The sequence below is a fragment of the Astatotilapia calliptera genome, chromosome 11, assembly GCF_900246225.1.
Source record: "Astatotilapia calliptera chromosome 11, fAstCal1.2, whole genome shotgun sequence".
Taxonomy (NCBI): Eukaryota; Metazoa; Chordata; class Actinopteri; order Cichliformes; family Cichlidae; genus Astatotilapia; species Astatotilapia calliptera.
The window spans coordinates 10,941,163-10,961,742 of NC_039312.1; the positions used below are offsets into that span (position 1 = coordinate 10,941,163).

The 20,580-nt window shown below is 40.0% G+C and overlaps 1 protein-coding gene across 4 annotated transcripts in view; it reads right to left on the minus strand.

The window, feature by feature from the left end:
• The window catches only part of LOC113032123 (CUB and sushi domain-containing protein 3-like), a 245,265-nt gene that overhangs the window by 33,844 nt on the left and 190,841 nt on the right, over positions 1-20,580 (minus strand). For all 4 annotated transcript variants that reach the window (XM_026184799.1, XM_026184798.1, XM_026184796.1 and 1 more), the window contains 8 exons: positions 19,970-20,152; positions 18,948-19,142; positions 17,951-18,124; positions 14,527-14,700; positions 13,314-13,487; positions 10,883-11,068; positions 7,390-7,563; positions 1,371-1,553 (listed from right to left, as the gene is read on the minus strand). In XM_026184799.1, coding sequence (XP_026040584.1) covers positions 1,371-1,553; positions 7,390-7,563; positions 10,883-11,068; positions 13,314-13,487; positions 14,527-14,700; positions 17,951-18,124; positions 18,948-19,142; positions 19,970-20,152 — 1,443 coding nt within the window. The remainder of the gene's footprint in view (positions 1-1,370; positions 1,554-7,389; positions 7,564-10,882; positions 11,069-13,313; positions 13,488-14,526; positions 14,701-17,950; positions 18,125-18,947; positions 19,143-19,969; positions 20,153-20,580) is intronic.

Genomic DNA, 20,580 nt, shown 5'->3' on the forward strand with positions numbered 1-20,580 from the left:
CCGACGGTTGAATGGATAGTTAAAGTAATCTTTAAATCAGGAGTTCAGCTGGGAGATGGACAGATAAAAAGCTAGTGGAAGAGAGACGCTTGGTAATAAAGAGAGGGAGGAAGAGGTTGAACACAAAGTGAGGGAATGAGAGGGAAGAGGGTTAGATGGCAGATAGGGATGAGAAGATGGCTAGACAACGAGATTAAGACCGAGAGAAATCAGAAGAGGAGGGGCCTGTGTTGGAGAAATGAACGCTAGAGAAAGGGGGGAAAAGAAAGAAAGAAAGTCAGGAGATGGAATGAAAGGCAGAGTAGTTCAGAGGACCTGTGCATTTGCTGATTATATTAAAAATGACACTGGCACTCATCCAAGCTGGTGGACAGTAAGCTGAGGAGCGGAGAAGCAGTCAAACATTTGCATCAATATCCGGTTGACCCCTGGGGCTAATTTATGCAAGATGTAGAGCTGGCATTCTGTGAACTAATATCTTCAAAATCCACAATGATTCATTTATCACAATCCAAAAGGAACTTGGCTTTAGGTGTCTAGAATTAATGAATTTTTCGGCTGCAATCTGGAAGCTAGTCACAGCACCATGTGCTGGCAGAAAATACCAGACTGCAGCAGAGAGCTATTTATCCATCTTTTTGTATGTGCTAGAATGCAGCCAATATGTTGCATACATTGTGTGTTTAAGCAAAGGCCACGTCCTGTTTGAAAACTGTGGATACCACAACCGATGCTGATTCTTTATTTTGCACTTGCACAATGCTTAAAGTGGCTTTACAGCAATTTGTACTATACTTTTAGAAACTTTGAAAGACTTCTGAAGTTCTCTTCTAACTTTAAGCTTCAGGCCTTCCCATAATGCAACCATTGTCTTTTAAATCGTAAGCCCAAGGGTTATTTCACGTCTTTTTTGGTAACATGAGTTGTATATTAAAACTTGAGACTCTCTCCAAAGAGACAATCCTTTTCATCAGTTGATTACTGCTTCCTGCAACAACCAAACCCAACTTTATGTGGTGGAGTGCCCCTTTGACATAAAGCAGAGGTTCAAGAACTTTGTCTGGATAACCCTACAGTATAATCCAAATAAGGTTTAAAACGGATAAAGTCTGATCGCTGAAAAAAGAAAAGCCCTTCAAACCAGATATCTGGTAATATTCAGTGCTGCATGTTTCTTTTCTTTCTACCAGAAAGACAAGAAACTATCGGGATTCAGTACGTGGCCTCATGGAACCACGCAGCTCCCTCTGTATCTGTAGGAGCTTAAATGTGTGCCTTTGTGTAAAGAAATATTTGTGTGTTAGCTCTCAGTTTGACTCCAGCGTGTTTCATACATAACATCAAAGCGATATTTTAAAGGTTTCTCTTACGTTTGCAGAACGGCTGTTTGCCAGACCAGGTCCCATTGGGGAAGCAGATCCTCTCTGCTGAGCCATACAGTGTATGTCCCACTGCGCAGGTAAAGCGCACTTTGCTGCGCACTTTGAAGTTCCCTGCCTCCCTGCTGGCATGGGCAGGTGTGCCTGGATCCCCACAGGTGCCCGTCGAGTCACCTGCAATGAGAGATAAAACAGACATTGAGCAATGAAAACAAGACGGCGAAGATGCCATCCACCTCACGGACTGTGTGTACGTTCTCAGATGGATCCTTTTAAGTTTGTACGGCAGTGAATTGCAACGCAATGTTCCTGTCTGCCAGACAGAAGACAATACAAAGAGGGCTTAGACTCAAACTGGATAATGCCTGAGTCTTCCAGGAACCAGTCGTAAAACATACAATGCACCGATGAGCAGTTGTCACCATGCCAACAGCCTGGAGGACCAATACTTCTCATAATTTTGACACCAGGAGCTTTCTGTCCATAAAATCAGCAGAGCTAGCATTAAAAGGCAACCAGCTGTGGCTATGAGAAATGATGAATACAGTTTGACCTCTAGAGATAAATGCTTTTTCATTATCTTGAAATATACCTTCTGTCCTTTGTTCTGTGGAGGAACATACAGTACTTTCAGTGTCACCACCTCACACCACCTATCATGCATGTCTGTGAATTAAATCATAAAAAAAGTTGCTGTCTCTCTCACTAATTCCCTTTATGTTTCCATTAGTCTTGTCTCTGTCGGCTGAAAGAAATAGGACGTGTTCTCCTTCTAAGCCATCGGAAATGAGAGAGAGATGACAGGTATGGAATCAGGGCAGTGACATCACTGCTGAAGATTTTACGTTGCGATGAAGAGCAAGCCTAGCTGAATGGTGCGTTTTTAGGATGGAGTCTTTGATGGGGTAGTTTTGTATTCACTAGAGACATCCATCAGACCAAAGGAAAGAAGCACATAACACTAACTGCCACTACTATTGTTGCTGCATTCTCTCACAGAAAGGAGTTGAAGATAGAAAAAAAGTCCAATGTTTGGCTTCAGAGGAATAACAGAAACAGAGAGATACAGATTTATAGAAACAGACATTTAAATTGATAGAAGGATAGATGCACAGATAGATGATCTCTCTGATGGATTTATATTTATTGGCTTTAAGATCCTGTTCCTTGAGCTGTGCACACACCCCGTGCATCACTGCCTGCTTGATTGCAGCTGTTCTCCGTTTACACAGCAGCAAACAGCTGCAGTAATACTGGACTTGTTGACAAAGCCTCGCTGCACAAACACAAAGCTCATATCTTCTACACACATCCCACTGCTCAAATGTGCACAAACTGCATTTGTCAGGTCAAGGGCCCACAGCTGGAGAAGATAAGTTTGTGTTTGGCCATGAATGTGTATATCATTCCATATCATCATTCCATATATATGTGTGCCATTACAGCATACATGTGAGTGTTTGTACTTGTTCTCATCTCTGTGTGCAAGTTCAGAATATGCATGTATATCGCGCATGCAAGTGTTGTGCGTATGTGTCTCTCTATGTGTGTGTGGGTGTGTATATATGGCTCACAGCAGCTGTCGGTACTTCATTAGTCTCCTCTGGTTAGGTGAGGCAGGCTGACTCGGCATGCACTGTGACAGCTATAATCTTACTAATTGGGATGGTGGTGATTTGGTTTGAATCGGGAGTTAATGTCCGTTCACCAGGCTCCCTTTGTGAGGAAATAATAAGGCCTTCAACTCAGCCATGCAACAGACTGGGACAAAAGGGGAATGGACTGGCAAGAGGTTTTAAGACCCATCGTACTAATTAACAAGAGACGGCAGATGAGAGCGGAAGGATAGATGCATAGACGGGCGCATGGATGAGAACCGCTGCTGACGCTGGGCTGGACTTCTGATTAATTTATAGTTATACTTATTTTGTTGCTACTGGCGATGAATACTCTCTGAGAATGATAATGTGGTATTTCCATAGCACTGATAAAGCTATCTCTAGACAATGTAGCAACCTTTCTGTAAACAAATATGGCCATCAACAAAGCAGGAGCTTAGAGTAAAAGGACGAGACATCATGCAGGGCCTTGGGAAAAAAAAGAGAGAGCGAGAGAAACATTTAAACACAGATTAACATTTTCTAGATAGATAACATGGTTGTAGTAATTCTGACAATTCTTTAGGCTGATGTGCCAGTTAAAACTAGGTGCTAAAGTGTACACTTGCACTGATTTAAAACTCTGCAGGCATTTGGTGCTTCGCAACTTCACTTCCTGTAGGCAACAACCGAGCTCCAGCTGTGTTGTGGTTCCTGTTTCTGCTACAGCTGGAACAGATGTTTACTGCCAGGTCTAAATTCATCAAGCCTCATAATGATGAGCTAGTGAGCTACAATGGTACATTCTTCCCATTATAAGCTGCAGTTTTCATAGTTAATTAGGAGCTCTGCTGCAGTTACATATAATACCGTGTGACAACATGATGGAACGAAGCCTTCCCGATCTGTATCAACATAATCCGAGTTCTGAGTGTCACAGTTTCCTGCTCGAGTCTGTATTTAGATACTGCACCTATAGCTTATAGTTCTGCTTGTCAGTCCACATTAGGGATTCGTTAGAGATATGAAGGTTTCATCTGTTCTTTTTCTGGGCCTGAGTGACTGCACTGCATACATCTGTCAGAGTGGAAAAAAAAAAGAAAAGATAAAATGGCTGAATTCTTTAAAAAAAAAATGTATACATAAATTTTAATAGTATGCACACATCCAACTGTTTAGTTTAAAAGTTTAAAGATGTCTTGAAACTTAACAAGCTTGTCAAACTTATCCCCTTAGTTTGTAGTAGTGATGTAAATTTACACATGTCAGGAATGTCTCTTGCAGCCACTTTTATATGCAGTATTTCATATTCCAACTATAATCAGTTAAACAGTTGTACAATGTATGGGTGAGTGCAGGCCCTTTGCTAAAACCTGAAAAATACTGCCACAGCATAGTGGAACAGTGGTTAGCACCGACGGCTCACAGCAAAAAGGTTCCTGGTTTAAGGCCAGACTGGGGCCTTACCGTGTGAAGTTTGTTTGTTTGTCCTTTCTGTGCCTGTGTGGGTTTCCTCCAATTACTCTCTCTACCTTGCACAGTCCAGACAATGTCAGATTATTTGTTGATTCTAAATTCACAATGGGTGTCAATGTGAGCGCAGACGCTCCTCTGTCTCTATCTTTGATTCTGTGACCTGCCCACCCATGATGTGGAAGAAAATGGAAGGATGGGTCTGAAATTTCACTAAATGTCTTGAAACTTATCAATGCTAAAGATAATTAGCTTTTTGTTAGTGATCTTGTAAAGTGTGTCCAAAGAATATACAAGGAGACCTGTAGGTGCATACCTGGGGATGTCTGTGTTTTAAAACCAACGCCTTTGAAGGGGTCTGAGAAAAAGGCTTCGAATGGCAAGTTTATATGTTTAAGTGACGCATAGATTGAGTTGCCTGGCCTCAATAACCACAGTTATGCAAGGAGGATTATAGGTGAGTCATTCAACACCAAGAACACACCACCACCTGCTAAGCAAAGAGGCAGAAGCATCATGCCCTGTGGCTATTTTCCTTCCAGTGCAACTGGTGCAGTACTATGCCAAAGTCTTGAGCCATTTCTCTTTTCTTAATATTTTGCTTCTGAGGAACCAGATTTTCTTATATTTGTTTAAAGTGGTGTTGAGTAGTATCTCCCCAAGGTTTTCTTTTTAACTACACAAATAAGTTCCCAGAGATGATTCAAGATCATTTTTGATCACAAATGTATTTGGTTTGAAAGAAGTACTTTACGTTTAAGCAGCATCTGCTATATTAATACAAAATGTGTTTCAGCACAAAGTTATTTAATCTGCATTTTGTAATCTAAGTATATACAAGGAAAGTCGATATTTTGTGACCATATTTTTCCTTTAACTTCTTGGGTTACAGTAAACTAAAGGTTTCTTATTTCCAATTGAATTATCTGGTTGTTGTGACCCAGGACTGTTGGTCTGCAGGACAAGTTTCTCCAGGGATTTACTCGCTTAACAGCAACATTATAGATAGTCAGGAACAGATCTGATTTTGGCTTCAGTGGTCAAATTTTTCACGAGTTGATGTTGATTATGTTTAGACAAGTTAAATAAAAAAACAAGACTGGCGTTAACTGTTTTATTTATTTAGCCAAGAATAATGCAGTGTATAAAACTAGGTTTCCTCTGATAAAAACAGGAATTTTAGGGTAGTGTTAGAGAGGGTTAGGGTTAACCCTATTTGAGCTCATGCTGATCAAATTGCCTTGCCATCAAACGCCAAACTGCTTTTAAAATCTAGGTGATAGGCAATAAAAATAAAAATACCTGGAATCATTATCTAGCTTTGTAAAACCAATAACAGTACAATTATATGCTTTATTGGTTCACAAGACAATGTAGGTTCCAAGAAAGACTAAACCTTTGTGCATTTGTTTTCTCTGTTTTATTTTGCAATGAAATAATGAAATGAAAACTATGGGGGATAAATTTGAGACTGTGCTTCCTTGTGCATCTGCGCTCTGCCCTAGGAATCTAACGTCTGTATTGCCTCAGTACTTCTCAACTGTCTGAGCAAATAGAATATAAGTATTAGGTAAGTAGAGAGTTCACACTCCCATTGAAAGAAGTGGAAAAAATAACCGCCACACAAGTCTGCTTACAAATATTACTTCTGGGTCAGTGAGTTGAGCAAAGAAAGTGAACATTCAGTAAAGAGAATCCACTTAAATGGTCAGAAATGCTTAAGTGTGATGAGAGGAAAGTGCTCAGGGGGGATTAAGGGGGAAGTTTGAAGTTCTGCAGACATGCTATAAGCCTCTCTCTTTTTTTACAGTTTTCAGAAAACATCAAGGGGAGATTCACGGGCCTAATGTACTGAACATAGTACACAAAGTTGTACAAAAAAAAAAGAAAAAAAAAGAGGTTTTGTCAAGGGTGATATCGCTCACTCAATTTGAGTGTCTCAGCAGGAAGCAACAATTGTGTCGCCAAATTCTTTGGTTTAGGTCCAAATATATACATCCGGATCATGAAGAGAAACGATGAGTAAGGGCTACGGTTCGGCACTAATCTGGCTCTGTGTGCTTTTTCTGGTCTTCATCAGCGAAATGCAGATATGTCAGATAAACAGGAGTGCCTGCTCTAAAAGTGAAATACTGCTTTGAGTAGATGGGAAAATTGTTCGCAATAATGAGCAAATGTACATTAAATCCAGTAAGAGCTCCACAGGGCCTTAATTTGTGGGCAATAATTGGCTGACTTGGCTGATATCTGACCCAATATCCCATTAATACTAGCACACTGAAGCCTTTCGACATTGTGTTGCTGTATTCATTTGAATAATCTGGTAGGTTTCAAATAAAATGCAGTCTTATCTCTTCGTTTATCTACGTCTTGCACTATTCCACAAATACAGACAGTTTTGGTTTAATTTGTCTTAAAACCTGATTGAAAAATTGAACTAAATTATGTGTGTGTTGCTCCTAGCATTGACAAATTCAATTTATGCTATTTAACAGTAGCCTGTGCCATTATTCAGAGAACTGTGGACATTTCTTCTGTAAAAAAAAGAAAAAGATGCTGCTGCTGAATTTTTCACCACAAACACAATTCCATTAAACTCTATCATACTGGAGCATGTTGAGATATTCTAGAGATATCTCAAAGCTCCACAAATCAAACCAAAACCACACTTAACCTCTTGTGTGGATATCACAAAAGGTTAAGTGTGGAAAATGTGTTTAAATAAAACCTTTGAATCACATCACTTTCCATTAATTTAGAAATACAAATTAAAGGACAGAGATTAAATGCACTTTACAAAATAAACTAAAATACCCGAATACTGATTTAAAATTCTCAAGGCAAAGTAAAAAAGCCAGACTTTTATTGCTTTATAGCTTGAATGTGTTCAGGACTGCCTCTGTTTATATGCACACCTAAATTTCTGTGTATCTGTGTACCTGAGCAGTGGGGCAGTGGACCACTCCAGTGTCCATTCAGTTGACAGGTGAGTGATGAGTCTCCTATTAGCTGGTGGTCTCCGAGGCATGAGTAGCGCACTGTGGATCCAAATGTAAACTTCTCCCCACTCATGACTGCGTGCGGAGGTATACCTGGATGACCACAGTCCACTTCTGCATGATAGAGAGGGAGGAGAAGGGCAATTATTAGCATGAAAAAATGGATGGGTGGATTTTTGTTGCATGCCTCAACACACCTGATGAAATCACTATTCACACGATTACCGGTGCCAGTGGGATTCTTTTAAAAAAAACAACATTTTTTAACTATTTCATGAGAAACAGTTTAATAGAAGAGGAACCATTTTGACTGCATTATTTACCATTTCATTGAAATATCAAAATATCTAGTGAGCTGAGGTGGATGAAGCACATGCAGTGTATCATTGTGACACAGCCGGACATGAATGACGCCCTGTCAGAAGCAGCAGCTAGTCCAGGACACTTCTTTGATTTCTAATCTATAAGGAGTTCAGAGAAGCTTGTGTTGAAAATGCAGTCTGAGTAGATTAATGTGCCTTGGTGTGTAAAAGAGAAATTTATTTGCTTTCTGCACTGTCGTAATCATTTTTCATCTAAAAGTGATTTGATGCACAGACACACTGTGAGTACTGGGACAGTTACAGATGTGTTTGTTGTTTGAGCTCTTTATGCTACAAGATAATCAATTTGAAAGAGATAAATGATACCAAGCTAAAATGCCAGGTTTAAGTTCATACAACATAAACACTGAAAGAAAGAGTTTGAATGATACAAATGAAGTCAAATGCTTTGATATACAGTTGTGCTCAGAAGTTTACATACATTCATCACAGGCATGAATATTGCAGTAATTTTAATTATGTGCTTTGAATGATTTTTTTGAACTGTTGTTTTTCCAGGGTGGAATGGTTGTACAGTATACATACATAATGACTTTAAAAACCAAAATTGGGTGTGCAAGTTTGAATTTATTTAGGATTTTTTATAATCCACACAGGGTATGAATACACGTCCAAGTATGTATATTCCATATTTGGTTTAAGTTCCTTTAGCAAGTTGCAGTTTGACCAGAAGCTCTTGTTAGCTATCAACAAGCTTCTGGTAGAAATGTGGCTGGATGTTTGACCACTCTTCTTTGCAGAACTGGTAAAGTTCATGACTTTCATAGCACAGATGTGGCTTTTAAGCAAAGTCTGGAGATTTTCAGTAGGTTGAGGAAAACACCGAACTATGTCTACTTTTAAATTGCCTAGCTGTTGCTTTGAGGTGAAGTTGAGTAACTGCACTTTGTGCAATGTACCAGTACCAGTGGCAGCAAAACAACCCCAAAGTATGATGCTACCACCACCATGCTTGACAGTTGGTACAGTGTTCTCAGATTAGAAAGTCTCACTTTTACTCCTCTAGGAGGTATTTGTCATTCTGGTCAAATACCTCCTTCTTTGTCTCGTCTGACCATTCTTATGCTGCCAAAGACAAACTACTAAAGTTGAAAGAAATTGTGATGAGTGTATGTAATAGTCTGACCATAACCAGAGAACAACGTTGTGTATTTTCTAGTGATGTTTTTTCCAGGACTTTTTCTGCAGCTCCCTTTTGTTGTGGTCCTCAGGAAGCAGACTGCAAATCAATCAGGCTGAGACCAGGTGATTGTCTGAGTCAATCAGATATTTCTCATCTTCACCCTCCCTTGCTTTGCTGAAAGATTACATTTTTCTGAGTTTTTAAGCAACTGGCAAAATTGAAGCACATAGAAAGCTTTTTTACACCTTGGGATTTATCCTGTTGGTTCTACCATAAATATTAATAAATATCAGTATGCTTATTCCAAAAACTACAAGAAATTTTCTTTCCCCTTTCTCTCATTTTCATAGAGGTGTACTTTTGTTTCATCAGTTCACAAAACGTTTTCCACCAGCTCTTCCAGTTTCTACTGTAAATTTTTGCCGACTACAATCTGGTATTCTGTTTTTCAGACTTACTAGAGCTTTGAATTTCAATCCTCTGAGGCTCTGCTCATGCAGGACAAATGGTTTTCTGGTTATTCAAAAGAATTGTACTCCTTGGTCTAATAGGTTCTTTGCCATTTTGTAGTATTCTTGTGACTACTCACTTTTCTGGATGTACCTATAACTGGCTGATCCATTTTCAGGATTATTGGCTGGCTATTATTAGCTTCTCTACTTTCTTTACTTGAATGATCACCTTTCATCCACCTCAACAGAATGGTAGTTCAACTCTGAGACATACAGCACCCAAGTAAAATTACTGACCACTTATCTACTTATTTTTGAATTGTTGCAATCAGCGCACTACGCCTCTGTGGCTATCTCTTTCAAACACTTCTTTCAATATTGAAGCACTGAAATTACAGGTGAGACATGACACTTTATTATATCATCTATTATTTTATTTCAGATTTAATGTGCCTAATGAGGCACAAACCCAATTGAATAAAAATTCCCGGTGCAGTGTAACAGAGTGGACACACTTCATATAAAACTCTCACTCTATGGATTTCAAGCCTAAAACCTAAAACCTGCTTTATCACTTTCCCTGCTACTTTATTCTTCTTCTGACCTTTATGCTTGTTTGTAGGAGCTATCATTTAATCAGCTTAGTCTCATAATGCAAAGTAAGATTCTGCAGTTTTGCAAAGCTAATTTCGTAACAAAGAGTCACTGATGCCTGGAGCAGTGAATAAACATTTGAGAGAGACACTCCTGTGTATCTCTTTAATTACTATTCTGTTTGATAAAATAAATGCTGCGCGTCATCTCTCTACCATGAAATGAAGTGCTTTTTGAGCCTGTGTGGAAAATGTGAAGGTTTACTTTGGATAATTTCACTAGAAATAGGTCATTACTGCTGGCAGCCTCGTGCAGAAACAGAGTGCATGATGAACCAGGTGTTTGAGAGCCACATTACAACCTGGGATAACCCCTACAGTATATAGATGGTAGTTGCTGCAATTTAAGTGCTTGGTTTTGAGGGAACATTAACTATTGCCTGAACAACTGGCCCTGTGACAGCTTCTCAATTTCTCAGTTAGGCACAGTGTGCCATAACCATAAGCCACTAGGGCATCCCACATTACACAGATGCTCACAATCACACTGTTTAGCAACTTAAACTATCAAAACTCTAAGAAGCAAGAGGGAACACAGATAAAATTGGGCACACTTAGCTGAAAAAACTCATCTTTTCTCTATATGTTTTTAGTTGGGGCACTTGGAAGTTTCACATTAAATACAGAAGTTACTCTTGGCTGTGGCCTTATTCACAAGGGGTCACCACAGTGGGTAACTCCGTGTATTTGATTTGGTAGCTTTTTACACCATATGGCCTTCCTCACACAACCCCAAAGGAATTAGTGCGAAATACAAAAAAAGATCCTTAATTATCATTTCAATAATTAAATGACTTTATACTTTAAAACATGCCACTTTACCAATGCATTCCGGTAATGGTTTGTCCCACTGGCCCACCGGCTGGCAGGTGAGCACCGAGGAGCCGAAGAGGTAATATCCAGGGTTGCAATCGTAGAAGACGACGCTGCCGAATGTGAAGTTACCGTGCTCAATCTTACTTTCCCGGATCGAGTTGGCAGGAATACCTGGATCCGTGCAGTTAACCACTGCAAGAAAAAAAACCCCAGAAATGTAGTCATGCCCTGCTTCTTTCCTCAAGCAGATTGTTCATAATGGAAGAACGCAGACAGTCGAATATTGATAGCAGTCCAATTAATTTTTATTGCTTCAAGGATATTTCAGCCAAGATAATTTTAGCCAAATCACCGTTGGAGCTGCATAGCTGAATAAATACTTGTTGAACTAAATGTTGAAAAAAGGGCGTTTTGCCCTTTCCAAATACTCCTGTTGCCCTGAGTGAAATCGTATTACGCCTGTTTATGGATTCAATTTATAATCTTTATCCTTTTCATCATAAGTGTGCTGTAATCATGTAGTAATGGCTCCTGGCACACACATCCTTTAATGATCCTTTTTCGAAGATCATGTAAATAATCTTTGGATGCACATCTTTTGAAGACTGTAATATTTACATAAGCCAAAGTTAATATTCATTTCTTGGCAACATCTCCATCTTGAATATGTATGATCTCTGTACATGTGGTTGCTATGGCACTGAGATGTGTATAATCATGCCAACGCACTGCAGGAGATGAATTATAACATGCAGTCATTCTTAATTAAACTATAATACCACACTTTACACAGCTAATTCACAGTGACGGTTTCGTCATAGATGAATGTGTAATGTGTTTCCTGGTTCTTTTGCCTATATTGGATCTACCGTGGTCACGAATTCTGTGAGTGTGAGCCGTATTTCATGAACATCTATTTTACTTTAACATGTCACTGAGTGTTACATCAACACATTCTTATTTTGCAGCAGTTTAACTCTTCCCGGGTCTCATCACTCGGGCTGCTTCTGGAAGACGTGAAGTCTTTTTGTCTTTTGGTTGGAGCTTGGTTTCCGTAATCGCTGCCTCTCAGTATGCTCACATGTGAGTTAATAATAGAACTGTTGATGTGACCTAATCACTGGCTTTTTCTGTTTGTTCTGCAAACATGAAGACAAGAGAGCACAGACTATATTTGGCATTGTCAATAATAATTTCACCTAACGCTCGAAAAAAAACCCCCCAAAAACACACTGTCACAAATCCACAAGCATCTATTTTGGAAGCAGTTACAGTTACAGTCCCTAAAACCACACTGCTGACAAGACGGTTCACTCAACTGAATGTAGACGAGGGTGAAATTAAGTCCAAAGCAACATCAAGGTTAATCAATAATGCAAATGCGACAAAGCTGGCATAATGTGAGAAAATTTTAGTGGGAACAAACAAGCGGATTTTGACAAAGGGAGTCATGACAGTTTAATATCATCTCACTCTATCTTTCACCAGTTCCATCTCTGCAGTGCCATTTGGAGTAATGAAAACTGTGGCTCTTCATATCTAATTGCCAACAAAAAGCATGCCAAGAGGAGAGGTATTTTTAAATGGGCAAAGTCTGGCAAATCTAGTTTTGGTCCACTAGGTAGGAGACCAATTAAAACAACAGTGGATACTACTTAGATGCATTTCTCTAATTTGATGAATTCATGATGTGTTTTCTATCTTCTTTTCTGTGAATTTTTAAACTAGTTTACACCATTTAGTACCTATTTACACCGAAACAAAGATTCTTCTTGGAAGCAGAACACATTGCTAATGAGCCTAACACAGGCAAACTACAATTGGTCACAACTTAAAAAAACAAACAAACAAAAAAACAACCTGACACACCCAATAAGATCTCTCCCACTGATTGCAGTCTGAGCTTTCTTGCCTTCAAAATAATCTCTCCCTGCAGCGCGGGGAGAAACTAGCTGTAAAACCGTAGAAACAATTTCCCAATTATAGTCCTCTTTCCATACATTCTGCTGTAAGCTCATTATTGCTGTTTCTCTTCTTTTTTTTGCTCTGAGGCTTAGGCTCCAGATGTTGCCGCCTAATGCTCTGCCCAGAGAGCGGAACAGGTAGGATCTGCTCTCATTCAGATCAATAGATGTCTGAGCTCCTCCTCTACCCATTCTGCTTGTTTCCCCATTGCCTGTGCTGCTGCAAGCTGGCTGCTGATTGCTGAATGATCATGATACATCTGCTGGCTGCTGAATTCTTGTGGTTTTCCCTGCTTCAGACCTGAATAATCACAAAGCTCCTGCAGAAGCTAGTGGGACCAGGCTGTATTCCATTTCAGCTTACTGGCAGCTGCCTGTTCAAATGATAAACCTTCTAGCCTCTGTTCTATGAAAAAATTAAGAAATTTTCTTTTGCATGTATATGCTGCAGGTGTTCTGTGGCTGGACCTTACCCCTGCAAGTTGGCGGCTGGTGGCTCCACTGACGGTTGGCCTGGCACTGAGCTGTGGAGGGTCCTTCCAAGGTGTAACCTTTGTTGCAGGAGAAGTGCACCACATCATTGTAGTTGAAGCCATCGCCTGTGGTGCGGCCATAGATAGGGCTACCAGGGTGGCCACATGTGACAGCTTGAGTTGAAGCACATCACCCAGGTAACATGACAACAGCAGGCGTGAAAGAGGAAAATGACAAATAAAAGGCAGCAAAGAAGGGTTACAAAGAAAATGGAAAGGAGAGGAGGTGAGACAAATACAAAGTGGGTGGGAAAACAGAGAGAATAAGGTAGAGAGAGAAAATTCAATAAGAATGATCGAGGTCATGTACAGTGACACCTATCACAGAAGAGTCATTATCATACAATGAACCTCGGAGGGCAACGGGGGAATTAGAAGTCAAGACATGATCTCCACTGTGAAAGGGCAAACAGCACATTTTAGAGCATCAATAGGCGAATCAGAGATTGAAACAAATTACAAGGTTACGTATCGACTAAGGACTGATTTCTGTGTTTGCCAAATAAGAAGTGGAGTAAGACACTCTCAGCTTTGGAACAGAATTATTACTTTATAGAAATATGTTATATCTTAATGGATGCTACAGCAAATCTTTGTTTATTGATCTGTGTTCAACAGTACAATTAAATCATTGTGTTTTTGGCTAAACATGTCATGCAAATATATATATTTGCTATTCCTTATAAAATAATCAAATTAAATCCTTATTATTTAAAAAAAGGAGAAAAAACCAAATGGACTTAGAATAAAATATTCATTTAATTGCATTGCATTATTTTCCCCTGTGCAGGAACGCCTTCTTCTGTCATATTTCTAAACAACATGGGTCAGCAGAGGAGCCGATGAGACACATTTGAGCGTTTCACCATAGACAGGATAGCTTGTAAGGAGCCGCCTGCACACCCACCAAGGTTTTATTCATTTGACTATATTGTGCTCAAATTTTCATGCAAACAATGCCTGCCATGCCTGCGACAAGCAATCAACACTGAGGCAGGAGGCTGTGTTGTCAGACACTCACGTGAATTAAACGCAAAGAAACCTGTCCATCTGAATTCAGATTTACACCCCCAAATAAATATATATATATATATATATATATATATACATATATTTAAATTGCAATCAAACACGATTGTGTTAGAGTACTTACGGATACACACTGGCAGATGTCCAGACCAGCTGTGGTCTTGCTGACAGATTCGTACTGAGGAGCCAATGAGCCTAAATCCAGGGTTGCACTGGTAAACCACCGTGTCTCTGTAACCATAGTTTTCTCCAATCACCTGTCCATTCACAATCTGCTCTGGAACGCCACAATGACCGGCTGTAGGGTGGTGGAAAAAAGAATACAATAAATATGTTTATTAAATATTTACACATCTTTCTCAGACAGACCAATAGATTCTTCAGCATCAGTCATAGAGATTTATAAAACTCTGATAATAAGGAGGCTCAGTTTTTGCTTTTCCTCAATCATTCATGTGGTGCTTCAGTGCTTGAGTTCAACTTTCTATCATTTGTATGTGTTGGAGAATGAAAAGCCTCAAGTGGCTCCCGCTGAACTGACAAATGATAGCTGCAGGGTGGAAACACGATTTTAATTGTGTTACCATGTTTGAATAACTTTAACAACACTATCATAAAACGACACGACTAAATTGGTCTTTTTAAAGATCTTGGAATTATACTGTGGTCCAACAAAACCAGTTAGAGTATTAGCTAAACATATTGGAATTTGGAAAGCATTTTTCAGCTCATTATCTCTGAGTTTCCATTTCTAAATTTGTATAATCAGCTGCACTTGTAGTGATAACTTTGCCGTCCTCATCGACAGTAGACAGAGAAACGCATGTGAAACTTAAAATCTGCGCAATATGCTCATGCACATAATCGTATTACTTTCAGCTACAGTAAATCCCTTTCAGAGAGCAGGAATCTTGCTGAGATTTGCATTGCCACTTAAAACCTGGGATATTGCCCCTGACTGTGAGTCTGATTTCCCTAATTCACTCCTGCACCCAGAAGCTCAGCCGAGCATTTTATTATCACACTCTATTTGAGAGCAGCCAGATTCTGTGAAGATCGTGCTGAAGTAGGCAACTATCCCGAAAGGTCCCTGGCTATGTTAACCCTGTCAGTCATATCGCTAAACAAGCTAAAGGTGCCCTCCTTCTAATGAACTGAACCAATCTTGAGCTGAGCTGGGACCGCTCTGCAACTCTGCCGCTAACTGACTAATATAATACATCTGTGAGGCAAATATTCACATTCTGCTGTTGGGCAGGACTGAATGTACAGAGCTGTGATGAGCCATGCTAAGCTAAGCAGTAGCATGCTGTCCCTGTTTATACAAATTCTACTAGTGCAGCTTAGCAAGTGTTTTACATTTTGACAGAAGCTGTGGCTCTTCAGCTGCTCTCACGTTTCAAGTTTCACAAGGACAGGATTTACTTTATACTCTACAGAAACCTGCTCCAAGCACTTTTAACAAAGGTATTTGATAAAAGTGCTTGCACATATGCCTTAGAGACCATCTTCTAATGGGATCACACCATAACAAATCCATCAATACAGTGCTGTGCAAAAGTCCTGAGCCAAACCTAATATCTTTATATTTTGCTTTTGAAGACTCAGAGTTTCTTGTAATGTTTGAAGTGGTCTTGAGCAAGTAGTTTTCCAGGTTTTCTGAAGGTCTTTTAAAGTTTTACTTTGGACACATTTTCAGCCCAGTCCTTGGATCTGACCATTTTCAGAGGGATGGGTTTTTTTTTCTTCTTAATCCATTTAACATTGACCTGTGACTTATCCAAAAAAAGCACCAAACTTAAGTGATGAACCAGTGTTGTGGGTACGCATAACATAACTTATCAAAGAACCAATCTTAAATTGCATCTTTAGGCACCGTGTTACTAGCAGTCTATTAGAAAAACACAACATTTCTTCCCATTTCCTTAAAAGAATCTATAAACAATAAAAGTGAAAAAGAACACAGTTTGATTGTATTTTTCAACCAACAAAGTGATTCCCAAAGCTATTAATCAAAAACCCGCAAAAAATGCACCTCCTTAAGAAATCAGGAAAAAAATCCAAGACCTGAAAAAGGACCTGAGTGTTGCATATAGCCCTTCAGTTGATCCTTCTACTGTTTGCAAAACCTTCATCAGAAATGAAGTGGCTGTCAGGAAGCCACAAAACAAAGAGCAAAGGCTTAGGTATACCTTACTTGGCATTTTCTATTCGAAGCTGCTTAATTTTTCAGAATGAGACTGATCAACAAACACACTGCTAATGCAGTAAAAGCATACCTGGATAGAAAAACACACAGTGGAACGCTATCAGAAGCCCGGAGAACTACTCCTGAAGACTATTCAAAGAAATGACAAGAAAGCATGCCTAACAGCAGAGGTGGGACCAAGTCATTGTTTTGCAAGTCTCAAGTAAGTCTCAAGTCTTTATCCTCAAGTCTCAAGTCAAGTCTAAAGTCATAAAATTAATGACTCGAGTCTGACTCGAGTCCAAGTCATGTGACTCGAGTCCACACCTCTGCCTAACAGAGTTCAGACTATGATGAAGAATAATAATGGATTGGATTTATATAGCGCTCTTCAAGGCACCCAAAGCGCTTTACAATACCACTATTCATTCACTCTCACATTCATACACTGGTGGAAGCAGCTACAGTTGTAGCCACAGCTGCCCTGGGGGAGACTGACAGAAGCGAGACTGCCATATCGCGCCATCGGCCCCTCTGGCCAACACCAGTAGGCAAGTAGGGTAAAGTGTCTTGCCCAAGGACACAACGACCAGGACAGAGAGCCCAGGGATCGAACCGGCGACCTTCCGGTTACAGATGCGATTCCCAACCCCCTGAGCCACGGTCGCACGAATAAAGGTGATCATACCAAATATTCACTTTTAAGCTCACTAGAATTGTACAATCTCTGTTTTTGCCCCATGTATGTTTTACATATTTAATTAAATCACTACACCCATTTTCAATTTCATTGCAAAATGTAAAGAAACTCAAGACTTCTCAAGGCAACACTGTACACTGACATTTATCCCTTGAGTATCTACCGATCACTCGGATCATTCTTTAACTGTTGAACTCAACTACAGTTATCTATTTGTTCCACCTTGCACTGTTACTCTGTTCTGGTATCAGCGTCTTCACAGACTAACACGCAGACTCACAAAGTTAATATATTTTTCCAGATACACCATCGTTGGTAGTAAAAAGCTAATTTGACCTCATAATCTCTACAAGGTCTGAAACAGTCTGATGTGTTCCAGTGGCATCACTGAGTCGCAGCATGATGACAAACATGGTATCATCAATGATATCGTCTTAATGCTTTACATTTTTTTGCCAAACACACTTGGCAACAGAGGCAATTATAGCCACCCTCTGCTTCCCCATCTGGTTCTATTCTGGACATGTTTGCCCAATCAAAAAAAAGAAAAAAAAAAGAAAAAACCCAGCTCATACTCTGCCAAAGCAGAGTGCCAGCAGTTTTTGACCTAGGTCAAGGATGTGCTTAAAAAGTTAAAGACAACATGTAAACCTGGCTTACCCAGGCACTGAGTCTCCATTCCACTCCAAAGGCCAGACAGGAGACACTCTCTAACTGTAGATCCAGTTAAAACATAGCCAGGGTTACAGCTGAAAATGGCTGATGCTCCGAAGGTAGTTTGGGTCCCAATTTTCTTCCCATTAGGAGGAGTGGGAAGATCGCCACAGGAAATGACTGCAAAGAGATGAAGAGTAAGGAGGAAAAGAAAAGGAAGAGCAAAAAGATGAAGGAGGCACCGGGAGAATGAGCAAGAGAGAACAAGAGAAAGAATAAAGAGATAGAAGTTGGCTTACATCTTCAGAGTCAATGGGAGAGCACAGTCATTTACGCCCATCTTGCCAACCTTAATGCGTTAAAAGAGTGACCTGTACCATTTCATGGGGAGGATAATGATGGTTTGCCTTTGTTCCACCATCTTTCATCATGTTGGCTAGCATCACCTTTTCACGTTACACTACCCATTCAGCTTTTAGCTTCTCTAAAAGTAGTTCCCATGGCAGCGATGAAAAGCTTTTATTTCCGATTCTCGTAATAAACAATATCTAACCTAAGCTGAGACAGCAATAGGTGAGGAGCACAAAAGTGAGTCTTTGAGCTGGTGATTAACTGAGCTGTGAATAAGGTATTCATTCTTCAAGTCTCGTAACCCCCACATTCTATGAATCTAGTGTACTCAAGGCAAGGCGGGACATGGATTTTTCAATTTGGCTCAATGACAATGTTAAAATGCTTTCTATTCCATTTATTCAATGAATCGACAGACGTGCTCAGCGAGTTTGTGAAGTGGCATTTCGTGCTACGTGTCTGTCCGATGAATGTCTTTTTTACAAGATAATGCGAGAATGAACCACAGGAAAGCGGAGTTAATTTCTGGGAATATTATTCTTTTGGCTCAGTTCTACGTTTATCCCGTTTCATTTTTTCCTTTCCCCACTTATGAATTTGTGAGATGCACAAGCGCTGCATATTTTGTGTTGCTGCAACCAAAGTCACTCACTTCTACACCGAGGCCTCTCGTTCCTCCAGCTCCACACTCCGTTTGCGAGGCACTGGATGTGGGCGGGGCCCACACGATAGTATCCAGGGTTGCAGGTGAAGATTATTTTCGTCCCATACTCATAGTGCGAGCCATTGACAATCCTCCATTTCCCGTGATCGAGGGAAAACGGGCTAAGACTGGGGCACGGCATCACTGAAAAAAAATAATAAAATAAGAATTATTTTATGGGCAGTTACTACGGGAGTTTTGGATTATTCCAATGGATTGACTTTTGTATAATTTTTTTATCCCTTATGCACACACCGCAAAGCAGCAGCATAAACTAATCCATGTGTTGCAGTTATACAAATGTTCTTCCACAACAAAGCTATTTATGAATTGGCACTTTCTAAAACCAAATGAGTTTCAAAACAAACTCTGTTTCCCTTTTCACTGTGAGACACATATACAGCAGGGAATAAACAGTGGTCTCAACAGAAAACAATGCTGTCAATCACTCCCTGCACTGACTTTCAAACTTGGAGGAGTTGCACTGGCATGTGAAAAGACTTACCCAGCGCCAGCTGCAGAGATCCTTTCAAGCATTATTCCCCCTTTCGTCCATGCATCTTATCATGATCCAACAAGTTGGGATTTTTGTAAGGAAACTGCAACTTGCATGTTTTTATGACAGCAGTCCTTATTACATTAACTCCTTCCATTGCCGTCCAATTTTGGAGAAACCTGTTTTGATATTTTACCTGCTGTTCAGACGATCTCAAACTCCAACTTGTACTGCCTCCAATTAAAGAACAAAAAACCCCAAACTGTGTCTAATAGCTTTATCTTCTTTTGGCTCTCATATATTTGGCCACCTTTGAGTGGAGGCAACAGACAATATGAAAATTTTTAAATGTTTTTATGAACAGAAAAAAAAAAATCCTGCAAGGTTTTTTTTGCAACCTCATTTCTCCAAATCACTATTTTCTCCTCTGCGCTCCCCTCCCCTTCCATCTTTCCAAGGCTTCCTCTCTACTCACCAAAGCATCGGGGTATCTTGTTGTGATTGCTCCAGGTGCCGTCTGGCTGGCAGACTGTGGTCGTCAGCTCTTTGGAGAGCCGGTAACCGCCGTTACAGAAGTAGGTCGCCCGTGTGCCGACGGAGTAATCAGCAGTGAGCACACCTCCGTTCGCTGGCGCATTGGGCACACCGCATGACACAGCTGCAGGCAGCAAGAGGACAATGGTCGACCCACATGTTTATGCACAGTACAAGAGACATACTAGATAGATGCCTGGTGAACACAGGTATGGTAGGCATTCATATATAATCACTATTTTTCAGTTTTGCAAAGAAAAATATATATGTTTGTGCTCCCACCAGTGCAACCTCTTTGTGGTGCACTAACTGTGTGGAATTTTAATTTATTGTTACATTTTTATTAGCTTTTCGAAGGGTGACAGCCTTAATATGTAGGAGTCCAAAAGAAAGAATTTAACATTTAGTACTCAGAAGGTTCCACACCTACCCAGTGTACATTAGAATTATAATGTAAGAACCCTTGTGGTACACTGACACTTAAATTATTTGATTGATGTGCATATTATAGACCTCTTAATGCACAAGACTGTACTTTCACTTGGCAGAAAT